Source organism: Dendrobates tinctorius, unplaced genomic scaffold (genome assembly GCF_039654945.1).
Source record: "Dendrobates tinctorius isolate UK_male_01 unplaced genomic scaffold, ASM3965494v1 ptg000046l, whole genome shotgun sequence".
NCBI lineage: Eukaryota > Metazoa > Chordata > Amphibia > Anura > Dendrobatidae > Dendrobates > Dendrobates tinctorius.
Window position 1 is genome coordinate 75,505,823 of NW_027361714.1, and position 15,266 is coordinate 75,521,088.

Here is a 15,266-nt window from a genome sequence, read left to right on the forward strand (position 1 = left end):
CCCGCGCAGCCTTCCCGCCTCTCTCCACACTCCCGGCATCTTCCGGTCCCAGTAATCCTTTGCGAGAATGACCGCGATGATGTAGCGGTCTCGCGGGAGCGCGACGTCTCGCTGTCATTCGCGATGATGTCGCGGGAGCGTGACGACTTGCGGTCACTCGCGCAAAGGATTACTGGGATCGGAAGATGCCGGGAGCGTGTAGAGAGGCGGGAAGGCTGCGCGGAGCGCCGGAAGGTGAGAATAACAATATATTTTTTTTTTTTTTTATTAATTTTTTACATCCTATCTTTTACTACTGATGCTGCATAGGCAGCCTCAATAGTAAAAAGTTGGTCACACTTGTCGAACACTATGTTTGACGAGTGTGACCAACCTGTCAATCAGTTCTCCAAGCGATGCTACAGATCGCTTGGAAAACGCTAGCATTCTGCAAGCTAATTATGCTTGCAAATCGCTAGTTTTTCCACGGGAATTTAAGATGCGATTTTCCCGCGGAATGAAATTCCGGAATTCTCGCCGTAACTTCCGCTGGAATTCCACTACGTGTGAGCTTAGCCTTAAAACATTCTCTCTCATTATTCTAGCATTTGGCAAATATTAATAATTATGTTAATCTTAACTAACATAAAACGGGAAAGGTTTCTTCTGATTTCATGTCAGATATTGAGAAAAACATGCATACAGTTATGGCCAAAAGTATTGACACCCCTGCAATTCTGTCAGATAATACTCAGTTTCTTCCTGAAAATGATTGCAAACACAAATTCTTTGGTATTATTATAATCATTTAATTTGTCTTAAATGAAAAAACACAAAAAGAATTGTCCTAAAGCCAAATTGGATATAATTCCACACCAAACATAAAAAAGAGGGTGGACAAAAGTATTGGCACTGTTCGAAAAATCATGTGATGCTTCTCTAATTTGGGTAATTAACAGCACCTGTAACTTACCTGTGGCACCTAACCGGTGTTGGCAATAAATAAATCACACTTGCAGCCAGTTGACATGGATTAAAGTTGACTCAACCTCTGTCCTGTGTTTTTGTGTGTACCACATTGAGCATGGAGAAAAGAAAGAAGACCAAAGAACTGTCTGAGGACTTGAGAAACCAAATTGTGAGGAAGCATGAGCAATCGCAAGGCTACAAGTCCATCTCCAAAGACCTGAATGTTCCTGTGTCTACCGTGCGCAGTGTCATCAAGTTTAAAGCCCATGGCACTGTGGCTAACCTCCCTAGATGTGGACGGAAAAGAAAAATTGACAAGAGATTTCAACGCAAGATTGTGCGGATGTTGGATAAAGAACCTCGACTAACAGCCAAACAAGTTCAAGCTGCCCTGCAGTCCGAGGGTACAACAGTGTCAACCCGTACTATCCGTCGGCGTCTGAAAAGGGACTGTATGGTAGGAGACCCAGGAAGACCCCACTTCTTACCCCGAGACATAAAAAAGCCAGGCTGGAGTTTGCCAAAACTTACCTGAAAAAGCCTAAAACATTTTGGAAAAATGTTCTCTGGTCAGATGAGACAAAAGTAGAGCTTTTTGGGCAAAGGCATCAACATAGAGTTTACAGGAGAAAAAAAAAGGCATTCAAAGAAAAGAACACGGTCCCTACAGTCAAACATGGCGGAGGTTCCCTGATGTTTTGGGGTTGCTTTGCTGCCTCTGGCACTGGACTGCTTGACCTTGTGCGTGGCATTATGAAGTCTGAAGGCTACCAACAAATTTTGCAGCATATTGTAGGGCCCAGTGTGAGAAAGCTGGGTCTCCCTCAGAGGTCATGGGTCTTCCAGCAGGACAATGACCCAAAACACACTTCAAAAAGCACTAGAAAATGGTTTGAGAGAAAGCACTGGAGACTTCTAAGGTGGCCAGCAATGAGTCCAGACCTGAATCCCATAGAACACCTGTGGAGAGATCTAAAAATGGCAGTTTGGAGAAGGGACCCTTCAAATATCAGGAACCTGGAGCAGTTTGCCAAAGAAGAATGGTCTAAAATTCCAGCAGAGCATTGTAAGAAATTCATTGATGGTTACCGGAAGCGGTTGGTTGCAGTTATTTTGGCTAAAGGTTGTGCAACCAAGTATTAGGCTGAGGGTGCCAATACTTTTTTCTGGCCCATTTTTGGAGTTTTGTGTGAAATGATCAATGTTTTGCTTCATTCTCTTTTATGTTTTTTCATTTAAGACAAATTAAATGAAGATAATAATACCAAAGAATTTGTGTTTGCAATCATTTTCAAGAAGAAACTGAGTATTATCTGACAGAATTGCAGGGGTGTCAATACTTTTGGCCACAACTGTATGTGCCTCATGTGTCTTTTTATATAGTGCATGTAAACTTCTGGTTTACACTGTATGTATATACACTGCTCAAAAAATAAAGTGAACACTTAAATAACAGAATATAACTCCAAGTAAATCAAAGTCTGTGAAATCAAACTGTCCACTTAGGAGGCAACACTGATTGACAATCAATTTCACATGCTGTTGTGCAAATGAAATAGACAACAGATGGAAATTATTGGCAATTATCAAGACACCCTCAATAAAGGAGTGGTTCTGCAGGTGGGGACCACAGACCACATCTCAGTACCAATACTTTCTGGCTCATGTTTTGGTCACTTTTGAATGTTGTTTGTGCTTTCACACTTGTGGTAACATGAGACGGACTCTACAACCCACACAAGTGGCTCAGGTAGTGCAGCTCATCCAGGATGACACATCAATGCGAGCTGTGGCAAGAAGGTTTGCTGTGTCTGTCAGCGTAATGTCCAGAGGCTGGAGGTGCTACCAGGAGACAAGCCAGTACACCAGGAGACGTGGAGGGGGCCGTAGGAGGGCAACAACCCAGCAGCAGGACCGCTGCCTCCGCCTTTGTGCAAGGAGGAACAGGAGGAGAACTGTCAGAGCCTTGCAAAATGACCTCCAGCAGGCCACAAATGTGCATGTGTCTGCACAAACGGTTAGAAACCGACTCCATGAGGATGGTCTGAGGGCCTGACGTCCACAGATGGGGGTTGTGCTCACAGCTCAACACCGTGCAGGATGCTTGGCATTTGCCACAGAACACCAGGATTGACAAATTCACCACTGGCGCCCTGTGCTCTTCACAGATGAAAGGTTCACACTGAGCACATGTGACAGACGTGACAGAGTCTGGAGACGCCGTGGAGAGCGATCTGCTGCCTGCAACATCCTTCAGCATGACTGGTTTGGCAGTGAGTCAGTAATGGTGTGGGGTGGCATTTCTTTGGAGGGCCGCACAGCCCTCTATGTGCTCGCCAGAGGTAGCTTGACTGTCATTAGGTACCGAGATGAGATCCTCAGACCCCTTGTGAGACCATATGCTGGTGCAGTTGGCCCTGGGTTCCTCCTAATGCTGGACAATGCCAGACCTCATGTAGCTTGAGTAGTCAGCAGTTCCTGCAAGATGAAGGCATTGAAGCTATGGACTGGCCCGCCCCTTCCCCAGACCTGAATCCAATTGAGTACATCTGGGACATCATGTCTCGCTCCATCCACCAACGTCACATTGCACCACAGACTGTTCAGGAGTTGGCAGATGCTTTAGTCCAGGTCTGGGAGGAAATCCCTCAGGAGACCATCCGCCGCCTCATGAGGAGCATGCCCAGGTGTTGTACAGTGGGGAGGTCATACAGGCACGTGGAGGCCACACACAATACTGAGCATCTTTTCCTTGTCATTAGGCATTTCCACTGAAGTTGGATCAGCCTGTAATTTGATTTTCCACTTTCATTTGAGTATCATTCCAAATCCAGACCTCCATGGGATATTCATTTTGATTTACATTGATGATTGTTGTGTTTATTGTTCTGAACACATTCCACTATGCAATGAATAAAAATTTGCAACTGGAATATTTCATTCAGAGATATCCAGGATGTGGTATTTTAGTGTTCCCTTTTTTTTTTTGAGCAGTGTATATAGGCAGCAATGATTGCTATATGTCTGTACTGCAGTGATGACCCGTGCAAAAGTATCATCTGCCCAGAAGTCTCCTGTTACTTACAGTATAATGGAAGCATGATTTTTTTCATTTCTCCACTGAGCCTATGTTAACAATTCCCTGAACAATGACACAGGTGTGTAAACATTATGTATGCCAGAGGGAAGTATTCTAGTTCTATCAAAGGTTGCTTCATGTGTGTTTTGCTTGATCAACATAAACAGAGAAATTGGTTTATGAAAAGGGCAAATTGAAATGTATTGTAATACAAACATTCTTCCTTCACAAAATGTGAAGGTGAAGCGACCTATAGTCAAGATCAGACCCATCAGTATTCGCAAACAAGATGTGTCCACTGTACACGTTTGAAATTTTCCATCATGTATTTAACCCTTCGCAACAAAATACTGAAATCAGCTGCATTTTAGCAAACGAATGAGCATGCTATAGATTTAAAAATGTGCCCCATGATGTTTTTTCCCCTCATAGAAAATGTCTGTAGATGAGATTTGTACTTGCCTGAGACTGTAATCTGCAATGAGTTTGCCACCTTTGAATCCACATTTCTGCCGAGGTGACAAGTAGCAGATTTTTCTTAATGTGCATTATGTCACGGATGCTATGCTGATTATTGTGAAATCAATGGTGAAAATTTGAAACAGAATTGAATTTTAAAATTGACAAATGGCAGGTTTCACCAAATACAGTCTTAATAGCAAACCTGTCAGTAAAGCTGAGCCGGAAAGGGAGAAGTGAGTGGAAGCCGCCCCCTGTGATTGGCTCACTTAGGGTACTGTCACATCTTTGCTTCCAAATCCGCTAAAAGTTTCTTCATTATTGTAAGGAGTAAAAAAAAAAACATTTGGAAAATGGCAGTTTAAAAGAAGACACCAAAAGTGTTATAAAAAAAATATGCAGGCGGTCATAAACATTGAAAGAGTGCTCAGAAAACAAACACAATGCTGGTGCCTCCTGAAGCATTCTCCTCATCACAAACTCTGCATGCTCCCCTCCTGGAAAAGATAATTGTACTTTTACAGCATTTTTTTCCACATCTGCATAAAGGCCTCGTTACAACGATATTGTGAACGATATCGTTGCAACGTCACCGGTTTGGTGACGTTGCAGTGATGTCGAAACGACATCATTGCGTGTGACATGTAGCAACGATCAATGATCAGTTGGCTGATTGTTAATCATTGCCTAATGGTCTGGGCCATAAATTTATGTTGGTCTCCCGCTGGGCAGCACACATCGCTGCGTGTGACAGCGAGAGACCAACAATCAGCGAGCTCCCAGCGCCATACAGCAGATGCTGGGAGCTGGTATCCAGGGTAAACAGTGGATAACTAAGAGGCGTGCGGTGCTTAGATACCCGCTGTTTACCCTGGATACCTGCGTTCTCGCTGGTCCTGATCGCTGGTGAGTCTGTCTGTGACAGCTCACCAGCGATCAGCTAACTATGTCCCAGCGATCCCATCCACGTTGGATCGTTGGTGGGATCGCTGGGACATTGAAGTGTGTAACGGGCCCTTAAAACCTTTGCACAGTACTGTCTATGTATGTTCGTGTGTATAACATATATAGCTTGCACACATCTATGTCAGCTATCTCATACGCAATATTTTTTTCCATTTTGGTTTCCTACTAATTCTCTGCTTGATATCACAGGGTTCCGGTACCCATGGGAGCGTGATGCTTCATAGTCACGTGCCCATGCCTCCATTTTCTTCATTTTTTGTCTGATTATTGTATGACAAATATTGGACTTTGACTGAAAGACTTTTTTAATAGCAAACTATTCTCCAGCAATAAATGTAGTTTTTGAAATATTTGAAAACATTAGGGGACTATTTGGTCAACCATTATGGACGGGCCTGATACCTGAGATATTCATGACAACACACATTTTCTTTTAACAGATATCTGGGCGATTGGCTGCATTTTTGCCGAATTGTTAACATCAGAGCCTATTTTTCATTGTCGTCAAGAAGATATCAAGACAAGTAACCCGTTCCATCATGACCAGCTGGATCGTATATTTAGTGTAATGGGATTTCCTGCAGGTATATGACTTTGGCACTTGGTATTGGCATACTATGAGCAGCTATGTTCGTCAGTTGGACAGGGCAACCATGTATTTTTAGTATTTTGTTATATGGAAATAATAACGGTTTATACAGATATCAAGTGTGTGCATAAAAATAATTTAAAGTAAGTAAAGAATGGCTCTATCTTTCGGTGGAGCTGCCAAATGGATATGTGCACTGAGCAAATAGCAGTTGTGTGATAAACCTTATAAGGGTGGAAGTGGATAATCAACCCACAAGCATTCTTCTTCTAAAGGTGTCTGAACAGTTGGCAGATTGTCCTGAACACCATTATTGCCCTTTGTGTTGGTCATATGATGAGATACATGATGAAAGCATTCAGCATAGTGTTATCATATTTTATGATGTTATCTATATCAGCTACTTTGTTTTCCTTCTAAATATAAGGTGTCTGTATATATGATCTCATAATTACTGTAATGGCTTCAGACAAGCTGTTATTCAGGGAGTGATAGTTCATAAGAACGCTTGTTGCCAAGTGTCAGCTTTTCTAAACAGTCCATCAATCACATGACAAATGCTGGTTTGATAGTTGCGATGATTTTTAAGTTGGCTTAAAAATCATTCTCGGTAGCGTATTGCCCCATATAAACCGGTGATGAGCTTCTGAAAACATTATATTCCTTTCACATAAAGTAATCATACTAACGGGAATCAGTAACCAGGTTTTTGCTACCTCCTCTTAGAGCAGAATGATGTAGGAAATGAGACCCCAATTCCTATGATGTATCACTTAGCTTACTGGGCACAGCAGTTGGGACACAATCAGAATTTTAAGATGTAGCATGTAGCAGAGCTCAGAAAGCTACCCCCCGCCCACTCCACCACTTTCTGTGTGTCTATTGACAGTGATCTGCTTATCAGAAGAGGGGGCATAGACTGACCAGGGCATCAGTCCAAGAAGTGGTAATCTCCTGGTGATAAAACATTAAATTGTAAGGAAACAACAGCACACATCCTAATAAGTGTCACATTCCTGAAATCTATGTCTCAGCCCTTATATCATGTTGCCCTCAGATTACATTGCAAGAACTTGCTCACAGATTCCCTTTAATGATGGTAAGCTACTGCTGTCTAACAGCATGTATCAACCCATCTAAAGGGGCCATAAAAAACTGTCTCAATTGTCCTTAGTACAATAATAAATTGTTGCTGTCTGTTCAGATAAAGATTGGGAAGATATCAGAAAGATGCCAGAATATCCTACTCTTCAAAAAGACTTCAGAAGAACCACGTAAGATTATTGAATTTTATTTATTTATTTTTTCAATGAAACTCTTTTCTTGTTTTGACGTTTTGGAGGCTGGGTATAACAGTGCACAATACCTCATTATATTAGTATGAAATAACTCCTGAATATACTTCAAGGCCAGATTGGCAGTGTCCCTGGGTTAGACCCCTAGACAGTGTACAGACACATGAAATATCTGTCTCTATAAATTACTCACGCTAAAGCTGGTATGGTATCTATTAATATGAAAAGCACATGATCTCAAGCCCCTCCACAACCTAGTAGTCACATTATACTGAGCTGTGGTGCTTATAGCGGAGCTGTGGTTATAATATGCAGTCTTGATTAATATTTTACCTCCAGGACCAGGGAAAAAAAAGAAAAAAAAAAGTTGGCCAAACCTGACAGTGATCTAATGAGTATGGGGGCCTCCCTACTCTCACCTGACGTCATTTGAAGGATCTGGCCTGTTGAATTTTAATGACAGATCCTCTTTTTCTCCCTGGAGAGGAGCTGTTGCCTGAGGTACTCTGGCTGTGGCTCTCTTATAGAGAACGTAGTAGAGCTGGCTTTACTGTGTGTCCGGGAGTCAGGAGAGATAACTGCGAAAGATTAATCATCCAAAATCTGTCTACTTTGTAGGGGGGCCCTTAGTGTAATAAGTAGTGCAAAAATATTGTGCGGTTAATCTTCTAACCAGTTATAAACAATGATTCTCTTGGTGATGCCATATTTATGAGGAGCGTGCTACCCAACCTATTCATAGTTAAATGGATATTCCCATCTCCTATCTGAATATTTAGTAGATGTAATAATAATATTAGCAAATACCTCCAATTCGAAATGTAGTACAGTTAATCTGATTCGCTATGTTGCTTACCCCACGTGCAGGGCATTGTAGTAGCTTAGGTATCCATGGTGACGACTACCAACAGCTGACTAACTGTCGCGATATGAGTGGACGTCACCATGGATACCTAAGCTACTGCAATGTCCTGCGCATGGGGTAAGCGACATAGCGAATCAGAAGAACAAGACTACATCTCTAATTGGAGGTATTTGCTAATATTATTATTACACCTACGTCATATTGAGGTAGGATCTTGATTCTTGAAGATGGGAAGTAGGGGAGGGGAGTAAGAGAAGCACTGGTAATCGACTTCCTCGTAAATATACCCCTCTTATAAGTTTATATTTGTCATATTGTGTGTAAATCACACAATAATTTTTATGTTATTTGTTCTTACATTTACCATTTGTCCTTTGCCCTTAACTAGGGCAGTGTATCATCATTGCTGATACAGTATAGTGTAAAACATTGTCTCACTATGACAACTTTTTTTTAGCAATGAAGCCATTATGGGGATCAGTTGATTATCGTGATTGTGGCTTCTCTGGCTTTCCACTGTTATTGCTGGACATTTCAGATAGATCTGCAGCTACTACATTAGAAGTGTAGTGTTACATGGCGGCCATTTAAGTGAGAAGTCTACTACTGACTAATCATTCAAACTGTTATTCACTGCCCTGGGTAGCCAGAGCACTTTGTATGGGCTGCAAGAATATTTAGTCAATGTGTGTGGCATAAGGAGCTGGGGCTCTAATGGAATCATTACAGCAGTACACTGTTTTGCTGCCAAAATTCACAGTGTATTGATTGATGAAAATAATTGATGCCAAGTTCTTATTAAGTATGCCTATTTTGATTGTATCATTTAGCTTGGGACAAACATCTTTGCTGCCAGTGGGCACTTCAGATATTGTACTTGGCCATCAACAGTATTTGGTGAAGCTTGAAGAAATATTTTAATGCTACTCTATTGCCTCGTAATATTTTTACCCAATTTATTTTTCAGGTATGCTAACAGTAGTTTAATAAAATACATGGAAAAGCACAAGGTGAAGCCTGATAGTAAAGTTTTTCTTTTGGTAAGTAAAAATGTTAGTAAATTATAAAAATTACAATGTGCTGCATTGAGTTTTGTTAACTATTATACAAGGAAATTGTATTCTGAATAATGCCTTAAAGGGGTATTCCCATGTCCAAGATCCTATCACAATATATAGTAGATGTAATAATAATAATAATAATATTAGCAAATACCTCCAATTAAAAAGTAGTATAGTTTTTCTGATTCACTATGTCTCATTTCTTATGTAAAAAAAAAAATAAAAAACAAATCTGAACTGAGAAAAGTAAGTTAATGTGTATGCACAATGTAAGTGCATATTAACACATGACCATTAACCAGAGAAAACAAAAAGCAAAAAACACAAATATCCTGAACTAAAAGTAAAAAATATACTGCAAATAATGCATAAAGGTAATAATAATAATAAGGGTATTTAGTAAACATAATTTTGATCAAAATAATGAACAAGCCATCCCGCCACGTCACGGCAACCCTTGTGGGACAGTCCCTACTCTAGTATTTAAAACCTTTTCACTTGCCAAGTGGCGTGAATGTGAATAAGGGTCGAGCGGCTGAACCACTAGTAACAGCTTAGGCCAGACTGGATGGCTTTCCCAGCTCAGAAAGAGGGCGGTCACACCCATATATGCACTGAATGCACAATGAAATGAATAAAAAACAAATCTGAACTGAGAAAAGTAAGTTAATGTGTATGCACAATGTAAGTGCATATTAACACATGACCATTAACCAGAGAAAACAAAAAGCAAAAAACACAAATATCCTGAACTAAAAGTAAAAAATATACTGCAAATAATGCATAAAGGTAATAATAATAATAAGGGTATTTAGTAAACATAATTTTGATCAAAATAATGTACAAGCCATCCCGCCACGTCACGGCAACCCTTGTGGGACAGTCCCTACTCTAGTATTTAAAACCTTTTCACTTGCCAAGTAGCGTGAATGTGAATAAGGGTCGAGCGGCTGAACCACTTGTAACAGCTTAGGCCAGACTGGATGGCTTTCCCAGCTCAGAAAGAGGGCGGTCACACCCATATATGCACTGAATGCACAATGAAATGAATAAAAAACAAATCTGAACTGAGAAAAGTAAGTTAATGTGTATGCACAATGTAAGTGCATATTAACACATGACCATTAACCAGAGAAAACAAAAGGCAAAAAACACAAATATCCTGAACTAAAAGTAAAAAATATACTGCAAATAATGCATAAAGGTAATAATAATAATAAGGGTATTTAGTAAACATAATTTTGATCAAAATAATGAAGCCCCTCCGCTCCACCGTGCCTCCTCCGGTTAGGTCCGCCTATTTCTGCATACAGCTTCATGCGGCCTGCGTACCCTATCTTTAACATTGGGTACGCAGGCCGTGCCGCAGTATGCAGATGCCGCCGCGTGCGTCATTTATTGTCCCATCTCTCCATTAGCCAAGTCAGGCCTCATCTGCACTGGGGAAGTGACAGGAAACCAGGTAATTAGAACTTTGACTGAGATGGTTGTGTAGGTAAGGGTGCTGAGGTTTTGGGCCATCCATCCCCTCCTCCATTGTGCACTACAAATAAGGGGGCCAAATAAATACATGAACTCCACTATTGCTATAATCATTAAAAAAACAAAAGGTATTTTAATGTTAGAGATGTGCAGGTCCTATTTTTTTTATTATTATATGTAGTACATATGGGTTGTGTGGCCCCTCCACATCTCAGCACCCTTATCTACACATCCTGCCTGGATAAGGTTTTAGTTGCGAGTTCCGCCTGGCTTTCGTTCACTTTCCCATTCAGATGAGCCACGTGGAGGTTAAGACATTAGTGATCGAGACCATCCATAATTAGGTACACCTTGACGTGGCTTAATGGCTTTTGCACTCTTTGCTCAAAAAACGCTATCTTATTGTGTTGCTAACATTAATTTTTACAGCAATTATGGAGTTCATGTATTCATTCATCACCGTGGTGGGATAGTGCACAGTCTATGTACAGTATAAGTTTGTATATTGGCCATATAATGTCTTTGTGCACCTGTGTATTAATACTAAAGGTGTGCGGGTCCCAGTTTTTAATGTTTTTTATTTCTCCTTTTATGTCCAGGAGACTGTAATTTTTACAATATAGAGCAAAAATGTAGCAGTGATGTATGTGGTACAGGCGATCAAATGAAAAAAAGTGAAAAGTAGAAAAAAAAATTAAAGAATATTTTAAAGAATGTTACCGTATAAGAAATGTAAATGATAAAAAATACACACTGTACTTGGTATTGCAGTGTCCATTAAAGTCCAATCTAAACATTAGTATTTACTCCAAAATGATATAAATAAAAAAAAAAGATTGCCATGCCAAAAACTTATGCCCTCCACAGCTCCATTGATGGAAAAATAAAAAAGATATGGGTCTGAAAAAATGGCGAACAATGCACATTTTTTATTTCTTATTTCTTTTTTTCACAAATGTAGTTGTTTGTTTTTTAAGCCACTAAAATCATAAAAATACTATACAAATTTTGTATCACTTCCATCAAACTAACCTGGAAAATCATGCTGTCACATAATTTTAACTACAACACTGTAAGGCTATGTTCACACATATTTAAGTGTTTTTTGCTGTTTTTTTATGTAAGTTAAAGCTGCTTTTTACAGCTAGGAGATTTCAGAAATCTCATGTACACAATTGCTTTTTTTCGTCACTGAATTGTAAACTGCTGCTTTTTAAAAAATCTACAGCATGTCAATTCTTGCAGCGTTTTTTTACCATATTTATGAAAAAATGCAACTATGTATTTTTGTTGCGTTTTTGGTTAATAACAATAACTTTGAGAAACATGCACTGTAGACTAATGACACGTGTAATCTGCACCAAAAAAGCAGCAAAATCCCACTTAGGGTATGTGCACACGCTGCGGATTCTGCTGCGTATCCGCAGCGGATTTGGCCCTGCGGATCCGCAGCTGAATTAGCTGCGTTGTACAGTACCATTATATCCTATGGAAAATGGAAACCGCAGAGCAGACGGTGCGGAATTTTCCACGCGTTTTTTGCTGCGGTTTCCAACCCACAGAAAGAATTGACATGTCATTTCTTTTCTGTGGATTCCGCAGTGGTTTGCTATCTCCTCCATTGTAGAGATGATAAACCGCAGGACAAAACCGCAGGCTAATCCGCAGATAAACGGCAGGTCTTTTGACCTGCGGATTTACCTGCAGATTTTGAAAACTCCGCAGACCATTCCGCAACGTGTGCACATAGCCTTAGGGTATGTGCACACGTTGCGGACTGCTGTGCAGAATTTTCTGCGCAGAATCTGCATCTCTTGGCAGAATCCGCAGGTCAAAATCCGCGCGTTTTTATGTGGATTTTGTGCGGATTTCCCCTGCGTTTTTACACCTGCGGATTCCTATAATGGACTAGGTGTAAAAACGCTGCGGAATCCGCACAAAGAATTGACATAATGCGGAAAGTGAACCGCTGTGGATTCCGTGGGGGATTTTCCGCAGCATGTGCACAGCCAATTTTTTTCCCATAGGTTATCATTGTACTGTAAATCAGTTGCGGATCCGCAACAAATCCGTAACGTGTGCACATACCCTAAAGTATGATTTTGGAAGGCAGTTTCTTGACTGCCATGAGAGCAGTTATTGCCTAAAATAAAAGTTATGGCTATTAGAGAAAAGGAGAGGGGGAAAAGTGCAAACAAAAATTTGCGGCATCCTTAAGGGCTTAATGGGTTAATGTAGAGCATATACGGTATGTGGTCCTTATGTTTTTCTGGCATCATTTGAATCATTATGAAATCTGTTCTCCTCGTTCCTTGTAGTATTCCGTACGTTATCGGCAGCTGTATTGCTGGGACTAACACAAGCTGCTGCCTTCATTATTGATGACTTGTATAAGAAAGGAAACGTATATGTGCTGAGAACAGCTCTGCACTTTGGTTTCCAACGATTGCTGTGTCAGTGCCATTACAGCGTCTCGTGATTTACCTTGTCATATATAGAATGGGCTTCCATCCTCCTGATCTGAAGCCAGCCTCACCAGTATTTACAAACCTCTATCCCATTTTCAAGCATTTCCCACTAACCAGCTACTTTTCCCATCATCATTTACATATTATAACCTCTAAAGAGAAATTACTTTTGTATATTATGCAGTTATTAATTATTCAACCCCTCATTGAAAAATTTGAAGCGCAGAACATGAATAAATATTGATCCTGCTAGACACTGCAGCAATTACTGACATTGCTAATTACTGATTGAAACAGCCGTGCTAATCATATCACCGTGCACTGGTTGGCCGTATGTATGGTGTGTACTGCTCAGATTTTTAGGAGCTTGTAAGCCGTTTTTTATTAATTATGAAACCCCAAAAATATTTATTAAGTCTGGTTATTGAAAATATTATATATAAATATATTTAAATATTTTTTTAATAGCCGGTCTTGATACATTTTTTTGCTTCATAATTAATAAAAATCAGATTACTGTAACATTATTAGCACTGCTGTTTCAATGATTAATGAGCAACGTAAGTTAATTGCTGCAGTGTCCAGCAGGATCAGTATTTATTCATATATTTATGTAAGTATTTATCAAGACCGTAGTCTTGTATCGGGAGCATCTGACAAGTGGCGCGCCCTCGCTAGAAATCTTACTCCAGTCAGGGACTGGAGTGAGATTTCTGGCATACTGAACGCCACAGCTCGTCATAGATTAGATGAGTTTTGGCACCACACCCCTACCACACCCCTTTCTCGTCACAGCTTTGCCCATTTTGGTGAAGCTGAGATAAAGTGGAGCTGCTTAAAAGAAATCTGTCGCCAGGTTTGTGCTGCCCCATCAGTATAAATTAGTAAGCGAGACCCTGATATCTGTGCTGTATTACAATTTTTCGACTGCCAGATTATTTGCTGCATCTCCAGCTGAGCTGAGAATTGTATACATTAGCTGTGATATTCATGATATGCAGCGCCGTCCATTAACCTGTATTGAGTAGAAGCTGATCTGCAGTTCTTGGCAAAGACTTTTAAACTTTGTATAGAGCTGTGCTGTTCCTCTCTCTACATTATTTACATCCAGCCAACACCAGAGTTGGAAACAGCTGATTTGTAATTATCTTTTAATGCTCCATTAACACCAGGGTTCTGTACATGTGAATCAGTGGTGATGCCTGGTGTCAGACACCATCCAATCTGATATTGATGACCTTATCTTTAGGGCTCGTGCACATGTTCATAAAAATGGGCCGAGCGTATTCCGTAGTTGTAACTTATCTCCATGATATTCTATGAGGCTGTACACATGTCTGATTTTTTTTCCATAGGCCGATTCGGTCCGAGCAAAAAAAAAATAAAAGGCTACATAAGTTGCATCCAATTGGATCACATTTGGCCTTTCATGTCTATGGGTCCTTGGAAAACATTGGACCGAACCCTGACGACATTCAAGTCCAGTCTGATTTTCATAGCCACACTGTATGTAGAAGATGGAGAAACTTTTTTTTTTTTTTCTCCACATCCGAGAAAATCAAATCACACTATGATTACACTCTGATCAGAGTGTGATTAGCATAATCGGACACATTTTCATAGTTGAGAGAAAATTGGTCGAGTGACCCTAGCCTTAGGGTAAGTACGAGTGTCAAAAGGCAAATGTATCATGACGTCTAATACATTTGTGTTCAGCAGCCAATTCCAGCTAAAGCTACCTGTTTCCCAACTGTTACCATGTTTTATGGATTTGATATTTGTGTGGATTATATATAGTAACACAATATTTGATTCCAGCTTCAAAAACTTCTAACTATGGACCCCACAAAAAGGATCACATCAGAGCAAGCTTTACAGGATCTCTACTTCCAGGAGGATCCTCTGCCCACATCTGAGTATGTGTTCTTTATTCCAATCAGATCACACTTTCTGAATCTTGTGTCGCGTTAGATATAATGTTCATCCTACGCATTTTGTCATGTTGCCACCATTTCATGTCCTGTGGAGCCAACAGTCTCTGCACTTACTCCTAC

The 15,266-nt window shown here is 40.4% G+C and overlaps 1 protein-coding gene across 1 annotated transcript in view; it reads left to right on the top strand.

Annotated features, from left to right (window-relative positions):
- Positions 1 to 15,266, top strand: part of CDK19 (cyclin dependent kinase 19) — a 394,114-nt gene that overhangs the window by 359,459 nt on the left and 19,389 nt on the right. Inside the window, exons 7-10 of the mRNA XM_073576006.1 lie at positions 5,893 to 6,036; positions 7,246 to 7,315; positions 9,169 to 9,241; positions 15,031 to 15,128. Of these exons, the coding sequence (XP_073432107.1) occupies positions 5,893 to 6,036; positions 7,246 to 7,315; positions 9,169 to 9,241; positions 15,031 to 15,128 (385 nt within the window). The remainder of the gene's footprint in view (positions 1 to 5,892; positions 6,037 to 7,245; positions 7,316 to 9,168; positions 9,242 to 15,030; positions 15,129 to 15,266) is intronic.